The sequence below is a fragment of the Halichondria panicea genome, chromosome 13 (genome assembly GCF_963675165.1).
Source record: "Halichondria panicea chromosome 13, odHalPani1.1, whole genome shotgun sequence".
NCBI lineage: Eukaryota > Metazoa > Porifera > Demospongiae > Suberitida > Halichondriidae > Halichondria > Halichondria panicea.
In genome coordinates, this window is record NC_087389.1 from 4,764,239 (window position 1) to 4,784,770 (window position 20,532).

At 40.0% G+C, this 20,532-nt stretch overlaps 2 protein-coding genes and 1 pseudogene across 3 annotated transcripts; 1 reads left to right on the plus strand and 2 right to left on the minus strand.

The window, feature by feature from the left end:
• Nucleotides 1-1,108: 1,108 nt before the first annotated feature.
• On the minus strand, nt 1,109-6,227 carry LOC135346452 (NACHT, LRR and PYD domains-containing protein 10-like; annotated as a pseudogene).
• Nucleotides 6,228-9,357: 3,130 nt separating this feature from the next.
• LOC135346203 (uncharacterized) lies at nt 9,358-13,199 on the minus strand. 2 transcript variants are annotated; one of them, XM_064543758.1, is made up of 2 exons: nt 12,371-12,979; nt 9,358-10,772 (listed from the first exon to the last, which is right to left on the minus strand). In XM_064543758.1, exon 2 carries the CDS (start codon nt 10,763-10,765, stop codon nt 9,860-9,862), a length of 906 nt encoding a protein of 301 aa, XP_064399828.1. In that variant the 5' UTR covers nt 10,766-10,772; nt 12,371-12,979; the 3' UTR covers nt 9,358-9,859. The 2 variants fall into 2 exon arrangements, with proteins under 2 accessions (XP_064399828.1, XP_064399830.1); XM_064543760.1 differs by lacking the exon at nt 12,371-12,979 and adding an exon at nt 13,049-13,199 and having other exon boundaries at nt 9,359-10,772.
• Nucleotides 13,200-13,295: 96 nt separating this feature from the next.
• LOC135345996 (uncharacterized) lies at nt 13,296-18,109 on the plus strand. Its single transcript, XM_064543464.1, has 2 exons — nt 13,296-13,565; nt 16,798-18,109. Exon 2 carries the CDS (start codon nt 16,848-16,850, stop codon nt 17,955-17,957), a length of 1,110 nt encoding a protein of 369 aa, XP_064399534.1. The 5' UTR covers nt 13,296-13,565; nt 16,798-16,847; the 3' UTR covers nt 17,958-18,109.
• The last annotated feature ends 2,423 nt before the right edge of the window (nt 18,110-20,532 follow it).

Genomic DNA, 20,532 nt, shown 5'->3' on the forward strand with positions numbered 1-20,532 from the left:
CTAACGGTGTTATACTATAAAAAGGGACCGTTTCAGGTTATTGGGTAGGTGAGTGGGCTTTAGGTAACTTCAGCCATACTGTGACATCACTGAGTGTCTTCCTTCAACAGCTTATCATCGATTGCACAATAGGATACGTCGATAACCATATTATAACATTTTGCAGCATGACAAAGAACATAGAACCGAGTGACACAGTCAAAGGGAGTGCTCAAACAACAGTTTAATAGATTTTGTTCATACATTACACAAACTTTTATTGAGAAGCCAGGGTCTAAGGCTTTGAAAGCAACATGACATAAAAATATAGCATAATTATTAAACTCCTTATTAGCCACCAGAAATGTATGCATCACAGGGGCGTAGCCAGGATTTGAGAGAGGGGGGTGCTGGATGAATGAATTGTCGGAATTACCAGTGCGCAGAGCGCATTGGCGGTGCAAAACGTGCCCCAACGGGGGGTCTGGGGGTACTCCCCCATAAAATTTTTGTTGCTACATGCTCTGAGATTGATCCTAACGCAATCTGGCTAAAGAAATGAGGGTACTGCTGCTTTGAGGCCTTAGGGTACTGGTGGTTAAGCCACATCTTCATCTGAAGATGTCCTGTACGGCATTGTTTTGAGTTGTGACAATTAAATCAGTTGCTAACCAGGTTCTACTTGTGAATTAGCAGAACAGGGTGGCAAACCACTTGCAGTTGCAGTGCTGCTCTGTGAACTGGGCTCAACTGAAAAATACTCCAAGAGAGAGTGACATGATGATGATACGGTGATAGCTGCTGAACAGTCTGCAACTCTGTGGGGGACCTTGATCTGGCTTTGCGCATGTGCACTGGATGCACAGAATATTTGGAGGTGGAGCTAGCTAGTTGGAGGTGGAGTTTTGAGGTGATCGTGCAATTAGAGCTCTTCGAGCTTCAGTATCAACTAGCTAGTTAGTAAAAGGAACTTGTGGAACAGAGTCTGATGCCAGAGGGGGGTGCTGGAGCACCCTCTGCCCCCCTCTGGCTACGCCACTGCATCAAACCATCAACTAAACTGATCACCTTACCACTATAACTATCATTGTGTTTACTAGCAAGACCAAACATAAATCTCCACACCATGTCAAACCGACCGACCACTTTTAGCATGAGCCTCAACAACCTTCAGTTTCTCTTCATTGGGTAGAGTAGCAAGATGGAGGGCAGCCAAGAACTCCTGGATGGTCAGGTGAGCAAAATGAAAAGACAGGCCATGACCAACAGATAGGAGTGATCGTGCAGATTGCAACAGACCAAAGCATTGCAACTTGTCACCAACTTCGGTTAAGCGAGAGGACAATTCGTCTTCTGAGAAAACCAGCTGACCTAATAATAAGCATTCGTAGGCAAACTCACAGATCAACCAGAACGTGTCTTGTAGATTATTCGGAATCTTGTCAAACCTGTTGAGACCAATTGGACAATCAGGGAATTTCGTTTTGACATTACGAAGGATAATGTTAAGAACAATTTGAGTGTACAGCTCAGTTAGCATACGAGGAAGCTCTTGGTCTGAACTGTGCCACAAGTTACAAACAATGGCGCAATTTAGGGGCACAGAACACACACTCTGAATGACTGGGTTGTTCTCAAGCTGCTTGATAAGAGAAGAAGCTTTCTTTGGGAATTGCTCAAACTCTGATTCTATATGTACTGCTTGACATTCTCTTCATTAAAACCAACTACCTCAACCAAACGGTCCACAGAAGGAAGGTCGTGAAGAGGAGCTGAAGCAGAAGGGCGTGAGGTGAGGATAATAGAAGCAAAAGGAAGAAGACGTCCAAACAAAAGATTGTATAGAAAAGACTTTTTTGAACGATTTGCTTCACTGAGCTCGTCCCATTCATCAGCTATGATGAGCACTCCCTTTCCTCTTGTCCTCTTTAGCTGTCGAGCAACAGACTCACAGATGGTCTCATCGGGGTGATGAAGGGCCAGGAGGTCAGGAAAAGAAGAAGCTGAGCTGACTAACTGATCCCTGAGAGGAAGCAACAAAACACAGTCAAATTGTGTCAGGATATTGCCCTCTGCCCATCCTTCAGCAAGCATGGCACACAGTGTGGTTTTACCAATCCCAGCATTGCCTTCAACGATAACTTTCTTGACTGCTTTCTTTCCTTTTTCAACTTTGAAGAGGCCGCCGTGAAGAATTTTAGTACGTGTGACCTTCTTATCATCAGGTGCACCATGTTGTGGCATGCCCGCTCTAAATCCTTCTTTCTTTTCAGCCTCCACTAACTGCAAGTTTATCAGCTTGTCTCCAGAAACTGGTGGCCATTGCTCCTCCGTATTTAATTGCCTCTCTCTGTAAACTTCCTTTACACTTTCAACAAACTCTTCTTGTGTTTCCATGTTAACTATAAAATAGACTGTTTAAATTACAGATTCATTTGACAAATTCCCTATTAGAGTAAACAACCCATTATCGAACACGTGCTATTTTCGAACGCCTGTTCTCGAGGACAGCGGCTCAGAGCACTAAGCTGATAGTACCTAGGTATAGACAAGGTAAAGCTCTATTCAAGTCCAAACTCACGGCCAACAAAAAGCTTCTTCGGCGGAGTGACAGGGCCAAATACTCAACTATTGGAACAGATTTAGTTCGAACATAGCCACGATTCTTTAAACTCTCTCTCTCGTATCAACAGAAGGCTCTAAGCAGCTAGCTACAATGCATGACCGTAATCTATATATAACTAGTAAACTATGTACAGCTCTGGTGACTGCAAGCCATTAGACAATGGTGTCCTCTTGAAATAGTGCAGTATTGCCATCAAAATCCGAACGATTATTGCCTTTTTCTTTATAATCTCCAGTGGAGCCATGACGTAAGAATGCAACTTTAGGACAAAAATGGAGATTATGGTATTAATCGTTTGGATTTTGATGGCAATACTGGACTTTTTCAAGAGACCACCATTATCTAACGGTTTGCAGTCAGACCTGGATCAATTTGTAGTTTCTCAGGCTCTCGCGCTTGGAAAATGGTCAGCTTTCCAATATCATAGACCTCAAAGTAGAGGCACTATAAAAGGATGGTATAAGTTTAAATTATGCACTTCTGCTTTTTGAGGAAGTTGGGGTCCAGATAGTCATTATCATTAATATTTATCGTTTGCCTCGATTGCTTGCTATTGTAAGAATAATAGCCTGAGAAAGTACAAATTGACTTTTTGCATGGCCTTAGCCTCTTAGACTAGTTTCTTTCACTTGGAATGTCATTGCATCAGAAGAGTGTGTAGCAAAACTTGTTCACCGAGTGTTGCTACTCTACTTAGTAGTTAGCTCTGCACTAGAACGCTAGCTATTGGTAGCTGCAGGAGTGAGAAGAGAGCTCCAAGGCTCTGCTGATGCAGCCATTAATTTTTAGACTTGAACTTTTGGCATCGATCGTTTTTAACACAATCATGTCGATTTTATTTCCTACTCCTTGAGTTTCGCTGTGATTCTAGATTCTGCTCTTGCATACAGCAAATTAATTAATGTGTCATCATAAATAGTGTATACTAATAGCTATAGTAGCTTTATGCTATGTAGCTTTGACACCTCCACCGAGGCATCAGCACTCATGGTTTGAGTGAATGTTGTGTGTAGCCAGATTGATTATACCATTATACAGAGCCGGCGGAACTGCTCCGGTTGGTCAGACTAAAACTGAACCACTTTTCCCACGTTCGCTCATTTATTTGGTAAGGATCATTAACATTAAAAATGAAAAATCATTCGGTTTGGTAATAATCGTTACTGACAAAGGTGCTGGTAATAGATACTATAATAGCAGTACATGTACTGCTTAATTATCTATTGTCAGATCTAGCTGCAAGCTAGAAGAAAATGTCTCTCTATAAACTGCAATCGAGTTCCCTTCAGTGTCCTCACATAATATACATTTGTGATGTCTCAATTAAAATGTCAATTTTCAAATATTACTCAAAATAAACCAGAATGAACCAGAATGCGCCAGCGAGCACCATTTAAAAACTTTTTTCCGGGGGGAGAATCCCCGAACCCCCCTTTATGGGTCCGGCCTGACCACTTCATATTTGCTTCCTCTGGCTCTGCCATAGATAGAGTAGAGAGGGATTGGAAACAAAAGTGATTCACGTGATGTTTTGCAATCAGGTCTACAAGTCTGTGATTACTGAATCACATGCCACCTGATGGTACTACCGTAGGTACAGTGGAACCTCTTATAACAGACTCTCTAAATAGCGGAACCCTCTGTTATAGCGGACAGTATGTCTTGTATCAACTGGTTTTACTATTTAATATAGTGTACTTGAAACCCAGAATAGCGGACACCTCTAAACTCCGGACAACGGACAACAGCCTTGTATACAATCCCTACTCTATCTATGCTTATACCTGCGAGACCGATAAGACTAGCAAGATGTTAAATATTCAGAGATACAATATTAAACCATAGATGATACAGTACTGACGTGGATGTGAAACGTTTCCGGATTCCGGTATTCTGCTTGAAGCTATCATAGTAACGAGCATATCCGAGGTAATTTACTAGTTTCCGTAAATTAGGCAATTTGTTCCAAATAAACGCCGAGGGAATTATCGAGGTTATACCAAGCTGTGTAAGTGAGTTGGCAGAACTGGCCAGAGACAGATAAAAGAGAATCTATGCATTAACAGAGAGGATATTGATGCTGCAAGTGTATTAAGCGAAGACAGTAGTAGTGACTGTGAGGATGTAGAATGAGTAGAGGAAGTACAGTCCAGTGCAAGATGATATTAAAAGTCTATAATTATTATTTTATAGTAGATCTACCCCTGTACCCATGTAATTATATCCAAAAGCAAGTCACTCAATGTTGGTAGCATGCATGTAGATCAAAAGAAGTGTGGCTGACTCATAACACTAGCATGAGATAAGCAAACGGGTGAAAATTGTTGATGATCTGTACGTGTACATGCATGATATGATAATAGAATTTTATAATAGTCTGAGAGTATTAATTTATAGTACACGATAAACTGTTTCTTGATTGTTTACGAAGTGGCTGTGAGAGAGACACATTCCAACTTGCCAGTTCAAAATTCCTATACAAGTGTAGATACACGGCACTTGAAAAGAGGTTGGACGTTAATTGCTGTCTTCACCGATGGTGTTGCCTAGAGAAGTATATAGCACTCGAGTAGGTCCTGGGATAAATTTCACTTGATAGTATAATTAGCTAACATTTGCCAATTGATATCTTAGCTCAGCGAAAGACAACACTGCAATTTGGGAATGACATGTACATGTACGTGTGAACTTATTGATAGAAATCATATAATTGTAGTTGTAATAAGAACGTAGCATTAATTTTTGTTTAACATGTACATGGATTTTACATATTTTTCTTGAGGCTGTATTTTTCCAATAACTTTACTGTATGCTTAGTTAATAGATTCTCCTGCTGCATCAATACACGAAGGTTTTCATCAGCTAAATATGCAAAAAGTAGGTTCAACAGGTTTAGAAATAATCTCACGCAAAAAGTGCAACTAACTCATGCTTTAGCCCTTTCTATAGCACTTAAACTTTCATAACAGTTGTCAAACATAGATTCTCCTCGTAGTTTACAGTGTACTTCAAGTATTACTACTGAATGGTAACCTGAATATTTACTGTCCAAGCCAAAAATCTCACACAAAGTATTTTTACAGGAAAATTTATGCTAAAATATGATATTCTCCCATGAGCTTAGAGAACTAGTCTTACCTACAAGCCCACTGCAAGTATCAATGTGTGCCAGTCATTTTCACCAGTTTTCAGACACAGAACACTGTTTACTACGCTCTGGTTGCTATATAAACATGACAGTTACAGGGTTTCTAACATAATCTGCTCGTTACAATGATAGCTTCAGACAATTCCCGTGGACCCCTCCGGATACTAGGCCGTTTCACATCCACGTCAGTACTGTATCATCTATGATTAAACCTAGCAGAGAGTACGTAGACAATTAGGACCTACAATTACACTATAGGATCTATACTAACCAATAATCTACTAGTCTATATCGAAGTGGCTAAATTTGTACTATTATCACTTTATACACAGACAGACTACTTACAAGATTCACAGGTTCAGCTGAGTCTTCAATGCAAAGTCCTTGTAGCTATATAGGGCTTGTATATTCTTAGCTTGTGTAAGGGCTCAGTATTATGTAAGGGGAGCAACCTCTTAGATGTGGTCTCCTGCATGGCCCAATGCCAAACAGGAAACTCAACAGACTACTAGATCTATTTCATGCATGCAGCTAATTAAAATTCACCATGAATCGAAGTAAGTAGGTGGTATACGTAGATAAAAAACAAACACGCTGTTAGATCTACTATAGCTCGACTACTAGCTAGCTAGCTAGCTGTTCTGAACTTCATGGAGCAAGTAGGTAAGGTAGCTTGAGATAAGGGGGGTGCTCCAGCACCCTGAGCACCCGTGCTTCCTACGCCACTGTATACAGTCATGCTATGAAGTGTCATGCTAAACTTAAATCTAGTTTCCAATGGCAGGTACGTGTTAGTCCTGTGGAGTTGAGTGCACTAAAACCTGGACCACACCTACTGATGATCATGCACGACAAAGAGATGAGTGTGAATATTGTAGACAATTGCTCATTAGGCCACTCCAAGTGATACTCTGGTTTCTGGTTCACCGCCCGCATCAGATTTTATTCTTGCATGAGTTCTATCTCATTAGTGGATTTCTATCTCATTATTTCTACTACGCATGCGCAGAATGGTCCATGTGGTATAAAATAGTGTGATAATGATATCCATTTGCAAAATAATGAGATTCATAAGGTGAAATTGATAATGACATAATGAGAAAAGCCGCCCGCCCGCATGCAATTAGAAAAACTTCAGGACCAGAAACCAGAGTGTCACTTGGAGTAGCCTTAGCTTTGACATTGAGAACACACCAGACAATCCGCACAATAACATTTGAGTTAGTATAATTATACTATCAGCTATATATACGTATAAACACATTAATATATTTATTATAGGTAAGTGTTCATACAAAAACTATTATTTCAGCACATAATTATAGTTTTAGTTTGTTCTTATTAATTGACTGTGCCAACTTTGTTGTACTTCATCCTCTTTGATGTAGGAGCATAATCATCTTGATTAGAGCGTTTCCTCTTTCGTGTGGGGTTGTTGTGAACCTTGTACCTCTGAATAGCGGTTTCCTTTGACTCAGTGGGCTTGATGCAGGGCATTTCTTGTTTAGAAAGCTTCTGGGCTATAGGTTTTGCAATTTTTGCTACCAGATCATCTATTGGTACAATGTGCTCAGTAAGCCGATTGAAAGGGAAATCAGGATGAGCAATAATCTCCTTCAACTGTTTGACATCCCTCATTGCATCATGAGTATCTTTATCATTGTACGGTGTAATTCCAAACAGTTTGCGGTGTACTGTTTGCCTTTGCAAATTCTTACAAGTGGCTAGTTTTTGTCCAAGAGGATCTTTTGTATCTTTAGCAATTTTCCTTATCAGTGGTAGAGCATCTGAGAAGATGAGAGTGCGTTCCTCTATGGTCATTGAAATCCCACAGTCAATAAAAGCCTTTATGAGAAAGGGAGCATCATGTCCCTTGCTATTGTAACCAATGAGAAGAATTGTAGATCCAGGCTCAGAGTTGGTGTTTAGGAAAGCAACAAGGTCAGAAATAGCCTGAGACTCACTAACAGTGTCCTCAACTTCCTGTTGATTAAGCAAGAGAATTGTCTTACCACCCCGACAGTCTGTAGTAAAACCACTTGTTTCACTGGCTTTGAAGTGAAATTCAGTGCTTGGTATGATGTACCGGTTAAAGCTGCTTGCACCTGTGTATGATAGAACACCTATTTGACAAATGTCTTGTTTCTTTGTTGGAGAGCAGCTGAAAAATCCAGTTGTTTCCAGATTGAATAAAAATATATAAATTTTATCAATTATTCCCATTGTAGTAGAAGTATCCTGTGTGTATGCATGTGTATATATGTAATGAGATGTGAAACCTTCCCTGCATGGAGTCCAACAATCATGCAATTGCAAAGATTGTCCATGCATTAAAGAACAGGAAAGTGAATTTAAATATGGTATATAAATTACAACCTATTTTGAGTGAGGCATATATAAGGAGGCACATTGAACGATCCTCAGACCTAGAGATACACTCAAGGTGTGTTATGAAGCCATAATTGACCATTTAACAAGTTCCAGGACCATTCTCAGATCTCAGACTTTAACAGTATATATCGTATAATTATAACTAGAAAATTAGGCGGGTATCGCTATTTAAACCGATTTAGTGTTTAGTATTATTAAACTAACACATGCATGCCCTTGGTGACGCCCACATACAGAGCATGTACGGTGATTATAAAAAATGAATGGTTACTATAATTATAGCATACATACATGCATGCATGCACTGTTGGTCACTGGATTCTCCTCAAGAAAAAGCGTGAAAAAAGCTAATATTGCATTTTGATATCTGTAGATTCGATCAGAGTGGCTTGGCTAATGCAGTGACGAATGAATTGTCTGTATAGCACAATTTACAAGTATAAGTGCATAGCATATACCAGTTTACCGCAATAAGGAAGCCATAATTTACCACATAACTTAATTCTAGGACCATTCTCAGATCTCAAAATGTAACAGTCAGGGTTTCATCTAGTGGGGGGGACAGGAATGAAGCTTCCCCATAGAATAATGACATCATCACAGACAGTATATAACTAGATCTACTGTGATGCACTAGTATGTAATAAGGGGTGTGGTCAACAAATGTGGGAGTGCTAAAAAATGTACGGCGTGCGCAATTAACCTCCCTCCCCAACTTTTAATCCTATAGATGAAACCCTGACAGTATACCAAATAGAAAATTTGGCAGGTACTATAATTATTTGGTAAAATAAATTGCATGACTTGGCGTTTTCTACGTGACTATATAATTATGTGAAAACCTGAGGCCATACCATTTCCCCAGGAGTCAAGCATAAGGGAGGTACACTGGACGGACCCTAATCCATATTGTCCAGGACCTTGAGTGGTTGACACTCTTGCCTGATCCTGAATTGCTAGCTAGTTACATGTATAATTATACATAACGGCATTAATTTGATTGTTCATAATAATAATGGAATTAAGCTATAGCTAGTATATAACACATGTATGCCCTTGGTGACGCCCACATACAGAGTACGTACCGTGATTGGAAAAAACGGTACTATAGCAGTACACTGCTGTTGGTAGATACGTCACTAAATAGAAAAGAAAATGAAAAGCTAATTATTTCTAGTGCATCTTAACAATGTCATCTAAATCTCGATCCCAGAGTGCATGCATGCATGGCTTGGCTTATTGGGTGGAGTCTAACCAACTGCGTACGGTTGGGCACCACTGCAATGTCAGGTTTTGTTCCTGCTGCAGAAATTTTGCAACCCAATCAGATTGCAGAGTTCAAGTGCTGAAGGCGTGAGTCAGTAACTATAGTAAACGGTTGCACGCCCTATTTGAGCTCCCTACCGAATAGCTATTTCCTGGACAAAGCTTCACTGTGCCGATTACCTACTATCATGGTAGGATCTTTGACCAGCCATAAAATGCTATGTTTAAACAACGTGCTAAACCCACATTATTTTGCTGTGTTTCCATCCACACCTATATATGCACAGCAAAGAAGCTTGCTCATTAGCTTTGACATTGAAAACACACTCGCACTAAAGAGTTCTTACACTACATATCAGCTACGAATATAAATAATTATAAGCAATTAGGTCTTATATACGAAAGTATATACTATTTCTAGGCATTGTGTAGCTTTTATAAGTATCAGTTCATTCAATTAATTGACTATATGCCAAAGGCTTGTCAGCTTTTCCGTGTCTCATCTTTTTTGATGTCCTAAGAGCATCATTTTCTATCTCCTGACTAGAACTTTTTCTCTTTTTAGAAGGGTTGTAAACCTCCTGCTTCTGAATAGCTGTTTTCTCTGCCTCATTGGGTTTGGGGGGCAGATGTGTAGAAAGCTCCTGGGCTATAGGCTTTGTAGTTTTGGCTACCAAGTCATCTGTTGATCCAATGTGTTTAATAATTAGCCGATTGAAAGGGAAATCAGAATGAGTAATGATATCTCTCAGCTGTTCAACATCCCTCATTGCATCGTGGGTTTCTGCATCATTGCATGATGTTTTTCCAAACATCTTGCGGTGAACTGTTTGTCTCTTCCTATTCTCACAAGAAGACAGTTTTTGTCCAAGAGGGTCATGTATATCTTCAGCAACTTTCCATAGGGGTTGAAATGCATCTGAGGTGGTGAGAGTGCGTCCCTCTATGACCATAGGAATTTTACAGTCATCAAAAGCATCTTTGAGAAAGGGAACGTCATGTTTGTCGCTGTAGTAACCAACAAGACAAATTGTAGACCCAGGCTCAGAATTGGTCTTTAGGAAATCAAGAAAGTCAGTAATCGCCTGAAACTTAGTAACAGTGTTCGTGACTTCCTGTTGCTTAAGAAGGAGAACGTTTTCGCCATTTTGATTGCTGCTAGAAAATCCACTCACTGCAGTAGCCATGGGTTCAAAATCAATGCTTGGTACTACATAGCGGCAAAAGCGGATTGCATCTGGGTGTGATAGAACACCTATTTGACAAAAATCTTGCTTTTTCGTTTTTTGGTATAAGCCAGTTGTTTCCAAATTGAACAAAAAGACTTTAGCTTCCTCAATTGTTGCCATCGTCATATCGTATCTATATAGACAGTATTCTTAAGTTTTCTGTATAATTATGCTGTACATGCATGTGTAAAAGTGTAGCAGTTATTGGGACAGCCACAATAGATTACTATATATACGACCGTGTCGTAGATATAGTGGTTAGTTTTCACGTGTCAACTTTACTTGGCATTATATCTTTAGGAAAATGAAGGATGCATGGATTTAGTGATCTGATTGAAACCTAGCTGAGGCCCCTGGTCCCATGCACGTGCACATTTAAGCCATTCAGAACCAGGCATAAGGGAGGTACACTGGACGGACCCTATAATTATGTCCAGGACCTTAGAGTGGTTGACACTCTTGCCTGATCCTGAATTGCTAGCTATAGCTACACGTATACATACGGCTTGATGCAAATTAATTTGATTGTTCATAATAATAATGGAATTAAGCTATAGTATAATTATAACACCCCCTTGGTGACGTCCACGTACAGAGCACGTACAGTGATTAGAAAAAACGGTACTATAGCACTTTTGGTAAATACGTCACTGAATAGAAAAGATGAAAAGCTAATATCTAAATTCCTATAGTGCAATTTTGACAATGTCAACTAAATTCGACTTCAGAGTACATGGTTTGGCATGCATGCAGCCACAAATCATTCTTCTAAATACATGTGGTACTTATAATTATGCATGCATGTGGTCTATCCGTATTTAGAGTTATGCATATGCTATTTTGGTGATTGCGTTGCCAGGAAGTCCTTCTAAGAACTATTCTGGTCTGTAGCAACATGCAGAACTTGAGTTTCAGTTATCGTTATCACATACTTCCAGTTTCAGCTTTGTTGCAAGCCATGCGGCATTATAATTATTATATAGCTATAGATTGCTAGCTATATATATAGGTGCTATAGAATGTTGGGAGTTGTTGTGCTATGTAATAGTTTACTTTACACAATACGATAGACCTATATACAGGGCTAGCTGCAAGAGTGAGAAAATATAGCTGCAAAAGCTGCTGCCAAACCAGTTAATGCACCGTTTTTGTACTTGCAACAGTGTATTGTATACTATAAACATGTAAGGTTATACAATGTATTATTATAATTAATGTTTACATCCTGCAAATAATTATATATGCAATGCCACGACATGCCACGCCACGCAGTGTTATATATAGTCTATAGAATCAGGCATAAGGGAGGTACACTGAACGGACCCTAATCCATAATGTTCAGGACCTTGAGTGCATAGTCTATATATACACTCTTGGCTGATACTTATGACTATTTAGCTGGTGCATGTATTATAATAATTGCATTGCATGTCTGGTGTATTTATGCATATATAAGTATTAGTTTATTGCATGAGCATGCAATATCTGTCGTATTGCACAAATGGTTATGCAATACCGTATTTATCGGACAGCAACAAATAATTATTTTGTGGAACACATGCAGAGAGCATGTGAAGTGTCCGAAATAATTAGAACTTGTTATAGCTTGTAAGCTATATAGTTAAGTTTAGTGTGCGACTGAATAGTTGCACTAGCTAATCCTCAAAGCTATATCTACCTTGCAGCACTCTTACTGGCTGGCTACGTTGTTTGGAATGTATATAACTCAACTTTTCAAGGTATTGTCCAGATATTTAGAACAAATGCAGTTAAAGCACCGGAGTGTCTGTTGTATTAGAACAACGAACATTTCCCAGGAGAGTGTCTGGGGATAATTATGCGTCTGGAAGTGTCCGATAACTTAGAAGATATATACGGTAACTGATTTGTTACGTGGGAGAAGCACAGTAACCAATAATGTCATTTAGTAAATGGACCTTATATGTATATATGCAGTGCTATATAATAATAGCTTTGCAGTATAATGAGATTCATACATTTTGCATTCCTTATTTTGATACCACATAAATGCAGGTTAGTTGTAACTTTCAAGCAAGCTTTCTGGCTGTGCAAAATTATTATGGCATATATTAATCGCACTGTGCATGGTCACTTGTTAGCTACGCACCATGTAATATGCCGTATATATTTGCACTGTTGTTTCTTTGATGTTTGCTCAAACAGTCATATGCAACAAAGTATACTATAAATACTAAAAATTTCTGCGAATGAGAGTAAAATCGCACTATATACTCGCAGATAATTGGAAATTGCATTTCAGCATTATTTTTGCAACTTGAGCAAGAATTAGCAGAATTTAATAACAGCAAAATGAGCTAAACAGTCTACCTGTGAAAATATTTCACCTTAAGGTACTCACTTCAACATTCAATACAGCTGTAACATTACCTTGTGTCCAACAAATAAGTATATCAGTGCTATGGCTAAAGTTGGTTAAAGTTGCATATGGTTCTCACTTGAAGGAAACTTGAGGTGTCTAACTGTTATGATAAGTGCATGGACAGGGATCCTTTTTATAGAAAAGTGTTGTTGTTGCAATTTAGTCACACTGTAATAGGTACTTTACCTGGGACATTCCCATTCTCTATGGGGGCCTATCCCTGGGAGTTTTTTTTTTGTTGTTGACACTTGTCTACACTATAATTCCCTGGGATTCTCCCCAAACATGCAGTATAATGAACAACACCTGTGCATGTTTGGGGAGAGTCCCAGGGAATGGCCTGAGATAGATTGGGGAGAATCCCAGGGGATGGCCAGAGATAGATTGGGGAGAGTCCCAGGGGGTGGCCTGAGATTTACATGAATGCAGCATGCCTATAAAAAGAATCAGCAAACTCATTTGAGCTAAACTATAGGTCAAGTGAAGTTGATGCTCATTGCATAAGACTCAACACCAGAATTAAAGGTGAGAACTTCATTGTATATAATAGCAAATTCTAGGATTAGGCCCTTCAAACTTAATTACTAATTATTTCACAAACTTTTCAGCATCTTTTCCCTCTTAACAAATTAGCGTTAGTTTTGTCGCACAACATCCGTGAAACATGCATGCATGCAATTGTAAATAATGTTTTGTGGCGTGGCGACATAATTTTATGTTCACATGTAATTTGTTTGCGTTTTCACTGTTTACTCATTTTGCTGGTATTAAATTTGCTAAATCCTAGCTGCTCAAGTTGTGAAATTAATGTGATTCATAGCGTTTCTAATTACTCGCAAATGGTTTTCATTGCATTTCCGCAAGTACAAATGTTTGCAATTTTACTCCCATTTGCAGAAATAGCAGAAATTAATACTCGCAAACACTATACTCAGAAGCCACTAATATGGTGGCCCTGACTATTTCGCGTTTGCGGTTCATTTCGCAGTTCAACTACGCTTCTGCAGTTCGCTTTTGCAGTTTGCTTTTGCAGTTCGCTTTTCACTTTTTGCAGTTCCCTTTTGCAGTTCCCTTCTGCAATTTGCTTTTGCATCTGCAGTTCGCTTTTGCAGTTGCTCAATCACAATAATCACGTGACATCACATGTGCTTCCAATTCAACATCATTTTACATGCAGCATTAAGTGAAGAGGTACTGTACATAGTATAGCACTGACCTAGAATTAAGCAAGCCTGTAGAAACAGGTTACCATGCATAATAAACAACAATAGATACGTATGTTTGTTGCAACGCTTCTATAATAAGAAACAGGCAAGAGAATAATTATGCTGTCTGTGTTTGAACGATTATTTTGTAGGGTCTCCACGAGTGAAAATATTTCATCCGTTGAAATAGGGTATTCAATATCTGCATACAACCTATTATATTACCCTACCGTTGAGTTGTTGTGTAGATAAATGTGCCGTGATAAACGTTAAACACAGACAGACAGACACAGCAGAGATATTAGGCTGAGAGTACAGCTATAGCTAGGCATAATTATTCTCTTGCCTGTTTCTTACTAAAGCACATGTGATGTCACGTGATTATTATGGTTAGACATGCAACTGCTGCAAAAGCAAACTGCAGAAGCGAACTGCAAAAGCGAACTGCAAAATGAACCACAAACGCAAAATGGAGTAGGTGTATACCTCAGGGCTACCGTACACTAAACCAGAAAGTTTAGACTCCGCTTCGTGGTTTAGTGAGTAGTCAGTATAGTCAGCACTCATTTCAACAAGTGGGACATAAGTCCAAAAGTAGATTTCATTTACACACAGTGCAACATGCGCACTGCAATATTGCAATATATGGATGTAGTGATGCACCATGCATGCCATATACAGAGCACTGGATTGCTGCCCATGCATGCACTCACTGGGAAACAACAGGTTTTAGTGAGATCCAAAAGTCATCAGGCAATAATGTATAAACATACACTAAGGTCCTGGACATTATGGATTAGGGTCCGTCCAGTGTGCCTCCCTTACGCCTGATGATAGACCATGCATGCATACCTGATTGCATTCAGGTTGTACACCATCTGAGACATAATTATATATATAGTCCAGACTGATTGTGCATACTGATAGGAAGGCGAGTGCATGTATAGACCATGCAAGGTCCTGGACAAGTCCGTCCAGTGTGCCTCTCTTGTGCCTCTCTTATGCTTGACGCTAGAGAAACTTACAGTGGCCCTCCTAGTTGATAGTTCATACTTGATAGTTCAAATGCGTAGTTGGTAGTTCGCAGTTGCTACTTGATAGTTCAAATGCGTAGTTGGTAGTTCGCAGTTGCTACTTGATAGTTCAAACGTGTAGTTGGTAGTTCGCATGCAGTTGCTAATTGATAGTTCAAACGCGTAGTTAGCAGTTGGCAGTTGGTAGTTGGCAGTTAGTAGTTCGCAGTTGCCAACTGCCAACTGGCCAACTACCAACTGGCCAACTGCCAACTACCAACTGCCAACTGGCCAACTGCCAACTACCAACTATACCAACTGGCCAACTGGCCAACTGCCAACTGCCAACGGGCCGGCCCAACTGCCACTGCCAACTACCAACTATACCAACTGCCAACTGCCAACTACCAACTATATACCAATTGGCCAACTGCCAACTACCAACTATACCAACTGGCCAACTGGCCAACTGGCCAACTGCCAACTGCCAACTGGCCAAGTGCCAACTACCAACTACCAACTACTAACTGCCAACTGGCCAACTGCCAACTACCAACTGGCCAATTGGCCAACTGCCAACTGCACCAACTACCAACTGGCCAACTACCAACTACCAACTGGCCAACTGCCAACTGGCCAACTGCCAACTGCCAACTACCAACTACCAACTACCAACTGGCCAACTGCCAACTGCCAACTACCAACTACCAACTATAGGAGTAGCACTCAGGGCAACCATAGAAACTAGAGCACTGCAGTGCAAACCCTCGGCGTTAATTTGGAGTTTAGGGCATGCATGGGTACCGGGAAGATTAGCTCAGAGGAGGAATGTCAAGGCCAAAAAGACATTAATAATTAACTTCTCCTCTGAGATTAGCTTCGAGTGAAAAGGTGCACCGCGAGTGCTGGTGCCTTGGTGCATGTGTATATTACTTTAATATTGCTATTGAATACACAGATATCACAATGAACGTGTTTGTATTAATTTTGCAGGCTAATTCAAGAGGGGATGATCCACCATGATTGATGAAAGAATGCTAAAATATTAATGGCTGCTGCATCAGTTTAGTATAGAGCCATAACTGCAGATCTCTTCTCATTCTTGCAGCTACCAATAGAGCTAGCGTTTTATAGTAAGTACAGAGTAGAGAGTAGCGACCACAATACAATGAAAATGTGGCGCATGCACAAATAACTACTATGGTAGTGGTTTGCCTATATACCATTATAAAAGCGAAAACTCGACCTGGGAGAGGTAGTACCTTGATTGCGCATGCGCACCGAGGCTTTGTTAATTTTGATTGCGGTCAATGATGTACTATATATACTGTATTTTGTGAAAACACTAGTCTAATGTGAAAGACTGCTCAGGTGCCAATCTTTATTCATAGTGAGTGTGCAATTAATGCCATCTCCATGCAATCTATAAGTTTAGCTTTGGTTTTAATGCGCAAATAGATAATTATAATAGTCTATAGTTTTTGCAGCTTGATACTTGTAAGCAAAAATAACAGAAACATTTTGCTTTATGAAATGCAGGTCGCTTCAACAACTTCTTCTGTGACCAGTTGCTTCTGCTATCTTTTGTGATGGCTAAGAAGAGACCACGTGAAGTTACAGATTTTGATGCGATTGGAGATGAATTGATCCCGAGTGCAACAGTTCGTTGTGTTTTAACTTCTCTGTCACCCATCAAGAAAGGAAGAAAGTGCAAGTATTTTGATGGCAGCGCTACAGATGGAAAAACAAGACGTCGACTTTTGTCGTTTTCAGAGAGTCAGCTGGAGTTGTTGCAGAAGTTCAAAAGAGCCAAAGAGACGGTAGAGCTCAGAGACTGTCAAGTGAAGCGAGGAATAAGAGGAGACCAGATGGAAATTGTGCTGAAGTCAAACACTGAAATCGCGCGTTGCTCAAAACAGCTGGACAGCAGCAACATTGACTTTGATGATGGTGTCGTTCCCGAAGTACCTGTTTCGGCCTTTGAAGGAAAATGTGTTTATGATGTGGTGAGTGTTCGTGCGAAAGTGCACACAGTCTATGAACGAGAGATTCTTGATGACGGTAAAGTCAAGCAAGATATTTGTATTTCTGACGCCAGTGGTGCTGGAAGAGTGACGGTGTGGGGATCTCATGTTGGAACAATGGCCGTAGGAGACAGCTATTTGCTTTCAGGTTTCATTGTCAAAGAGTTCCGTGGAAACAAGTATCTCAGCATGCGTAAAGAAGGATCGAACATAGAGAAAATTGATGATGTTGGAGCAGTGATGAACGTTGATGAAACCAATGTTAACATAGGTGGATCAATAAGGAATGCTAGAATTGTTTGTGTGATGGAGTTTGTATCTAGGAAGGTGTGTATTGTCTGCTATAGTTATGTTGAACCTGGTCCTGGTAGTCCACCAGTTCATGGACGCTGTTTGACTTGCAATGTGGCTCAGCGGTATGATTGTTGTTCTAGTTCTCTGTTTGCGAAGCTGATGTTTAAAGTTGATGGAGGAGAATGCGTTACTCTCAATGCTAATGCTTACATCCTGCGGAGTCTTCTTGGAATATCAGAGAAAGATGTTGCAGACGAGCTGTCGATACTGAGTGTTCCAAAATTTGAATCGGTTTCGTTCAATGGACAGGATACAATGACAGATTTTAAGTTTGAATCTGAAACTGAAGAAGCAGAAGTGAAACAAAAGACATCTGTATAAACGTTCGAATTAGATCTATAGTGACTGAATTGTTTTAAGTACCGTGCATGTGCCATAATAATTATGTATGCATGGCCGTACAGATATAATTATTGTAGCTGCATGTTTGTGTTTCGTTGTACTTAACGTGGATTTCTATATACTTAAAATTGTGTAGACGTACTCAGGGTCGTAGACAGCGAGGGAGAAGGGGGGGCAGTTTCCCCCCTATAGCCTCGATCCCAGGCCGAGTTTTCGTTTTTATATAACAGTTAGGCGAACCTCAAAAGGTATTTAGTGTATACTCACAGTATAATAATAATATAATATAATAATAATTATGGTTTCACAGCATACATACAGGTGATTACAAAAAAAAAACAGGACAATATAGTGAGTGTACAGCTGAAGGCTAATCTGAAACTAGTCAGATTGCCCAGTGTGAGATAGATTATAGAGAACAAGCGATTCACAAACGAACACTAATGACCGTTGTGGAGCATTTACTGCAGGGACAGAGAAAATGAAAGGAACATAATTATGTTGTAGGGGTCGAAATGAGTTACAAAGTGGGACCATAGAAATCGCTTGATCAGTGTCTTTATGCATTGAGATGATAGATAGAGACATATCAATGGCCGGTAGGCAGTTCCACAGTCTGGGCAGACGGTTAAAATAGAAATAACGGTGTTGATTGTGGCTTGATCTGGTGTGACGGAGGGTGAGCTTGTCAGATGACCTTGTGTTAGAACAGGATATTGAGACGAAATCTGTAATGCAGAAGCGATTTGTTTTGTTTTTAAATGAGTTAACATTATGTCTGCCAGCTCGAAGGAGTACATCAGAGGAAGTAACTTTAACTTCACTAGTCTTTCCTTGTAGTCACCATCAGAGTTGCCTAGGATAAACTTTGTTGCTCTCTTCTGAATACGCTCCAGAGCTTCAGTATCTTTGACTAGCATTGGTCTCCAAAGTTGTGAGCAATACAACAGCTGTGAGCGAACCAGTGACAGGTATAGCTTCTTCTTGGTATATATACTGAGTTGGATGATGAGAAAGTACGGTGGAGTAAACCTAGTTGTCTGTATGCCTTAGCAGAAATGCTGTCATAATGCTTGTGCCAGCCCAGATCCTGTTGCAGTATTATCCTCAGGTCTCTGTGACTCTCCTTTGGTGAGATCGGCCTCCCCGAAAGGAAGTAAGAGGAGTTCATAAAGAGTGAGGGGTTCTTAGAGAATTTCAACAACACACATTTTTGAGAATTAAAAGAGAGGTTCCATTTGTTGCTCCAATCATTCAGCATATCAAGGTCCGATTGTAGTTCAATTGTATCTGAGGTTGATTTCATCTGATGAGAGCATTTGGTATCATCTGCAAAGATATGAATATTAGAGAAGTTAATGCTAAGAGGAAGATCCATTGATATAAACCAGAAAAAGCATAGGCCCAAGGATGCTTCCTTGCGGAACTCCAGAAGATACCGGTAGGAGAGTTGAGTGGTGACCATTGATGGATACTATTTGCCATCTAGAAGTAAGGTATTCTTTAAACCATCTCCATAGTGCGCCGGAAATCCCCAGATCATGGAGTTTGAAGAGAAGTTCCTTATGGGGTACTCTATCAAATCCTTTTTGGAAATCAAGATATATCGTGTCGTGCTGGCATCTTCTTTCTAGGGACTTTTCAACGCATGACAAAAAAGACAATAATTGTTGCAGACATGAGTGGTCTCTCAGGAATCCAAGTTGGGATTTCGATATTGATTGGCCAATGAACCCAAACACCTTATCATACACAATCCTTTCAAGAACTTTAGAGATTGAGCATAGAAGGGAGATTGGTCTGTAGTTTGAAATAAGGCTTTTGTCCCCAGACTTAAATATTGGGATAATACGGTGTCTTTGGGAGCTTGCAGCTAGCCAGGCTCATTTTAAACAGATGATGTACCACTGGGTAAAGAGCAAGGGAACATGTTTTTAGTATCCTAGGACCTATACAGTCAGTTTCTGAGGCTTTGAAGGGATCCAAACTTGAGAGGGCTGTGTATACTTCAGTATATCTGAGAAGGCAATATTATTCAGAACAGAGGTTCCTGAACAGAGAGTGTGGGTATGGGAGGCATTAGAAGTGGGCTTTGAGTAGACTGATTCGAAATACTCATTAAAGAGAGAAGCTTTATCTGCATCAGATGTGGCAGTATGAGAATTGAGATGCATTGCTGTTGTTGTGCAGAACACTATTTATGTATTTGTAGATTTGTTGCTGTTATTGTGGGCAAACTCTTCAACAAGTTGTGCTTCATATATCGACTTTGAGATTTCCATATGATCACACAGTTCTTTTTCATTAGTTTCCAGTTTAGTTATGTTTGACACAGACCCATTAAGCCTGGCCTTCTTCCTGGACGAGCAGACACGGTGAATAAGATGCCTTGTGGTAGAATTGTACCACTTTAGATAATTCTTGTTTGCCTTAAGCTTGACCAGAGGTGCGAACTGACTTATAGCATTGTTAATGATCCATTGGAGATTACACCAAACTGCCTCAACATCCGTACAATTCATACACAAAGAGAAGTCATAGTTAAGCAAATAGA

Bases quoted from the DNA above. Each gene is read 5' to 3' on its own strand.
- LOC135346203 (XM_064543758.1), bottom strand. From the start codon at position 10,765: ATGACGATGGCAACAATTGAGGAAGCTAAAGTCTTTTTGTTCAATTTG.
- LOC135345996 (XM_064543464.1), top strand. From the start codon at position 16,848: ATGGCTAAGAAGAGACCACGTGAAGTTACAGATTTTGATGCGATTGGA.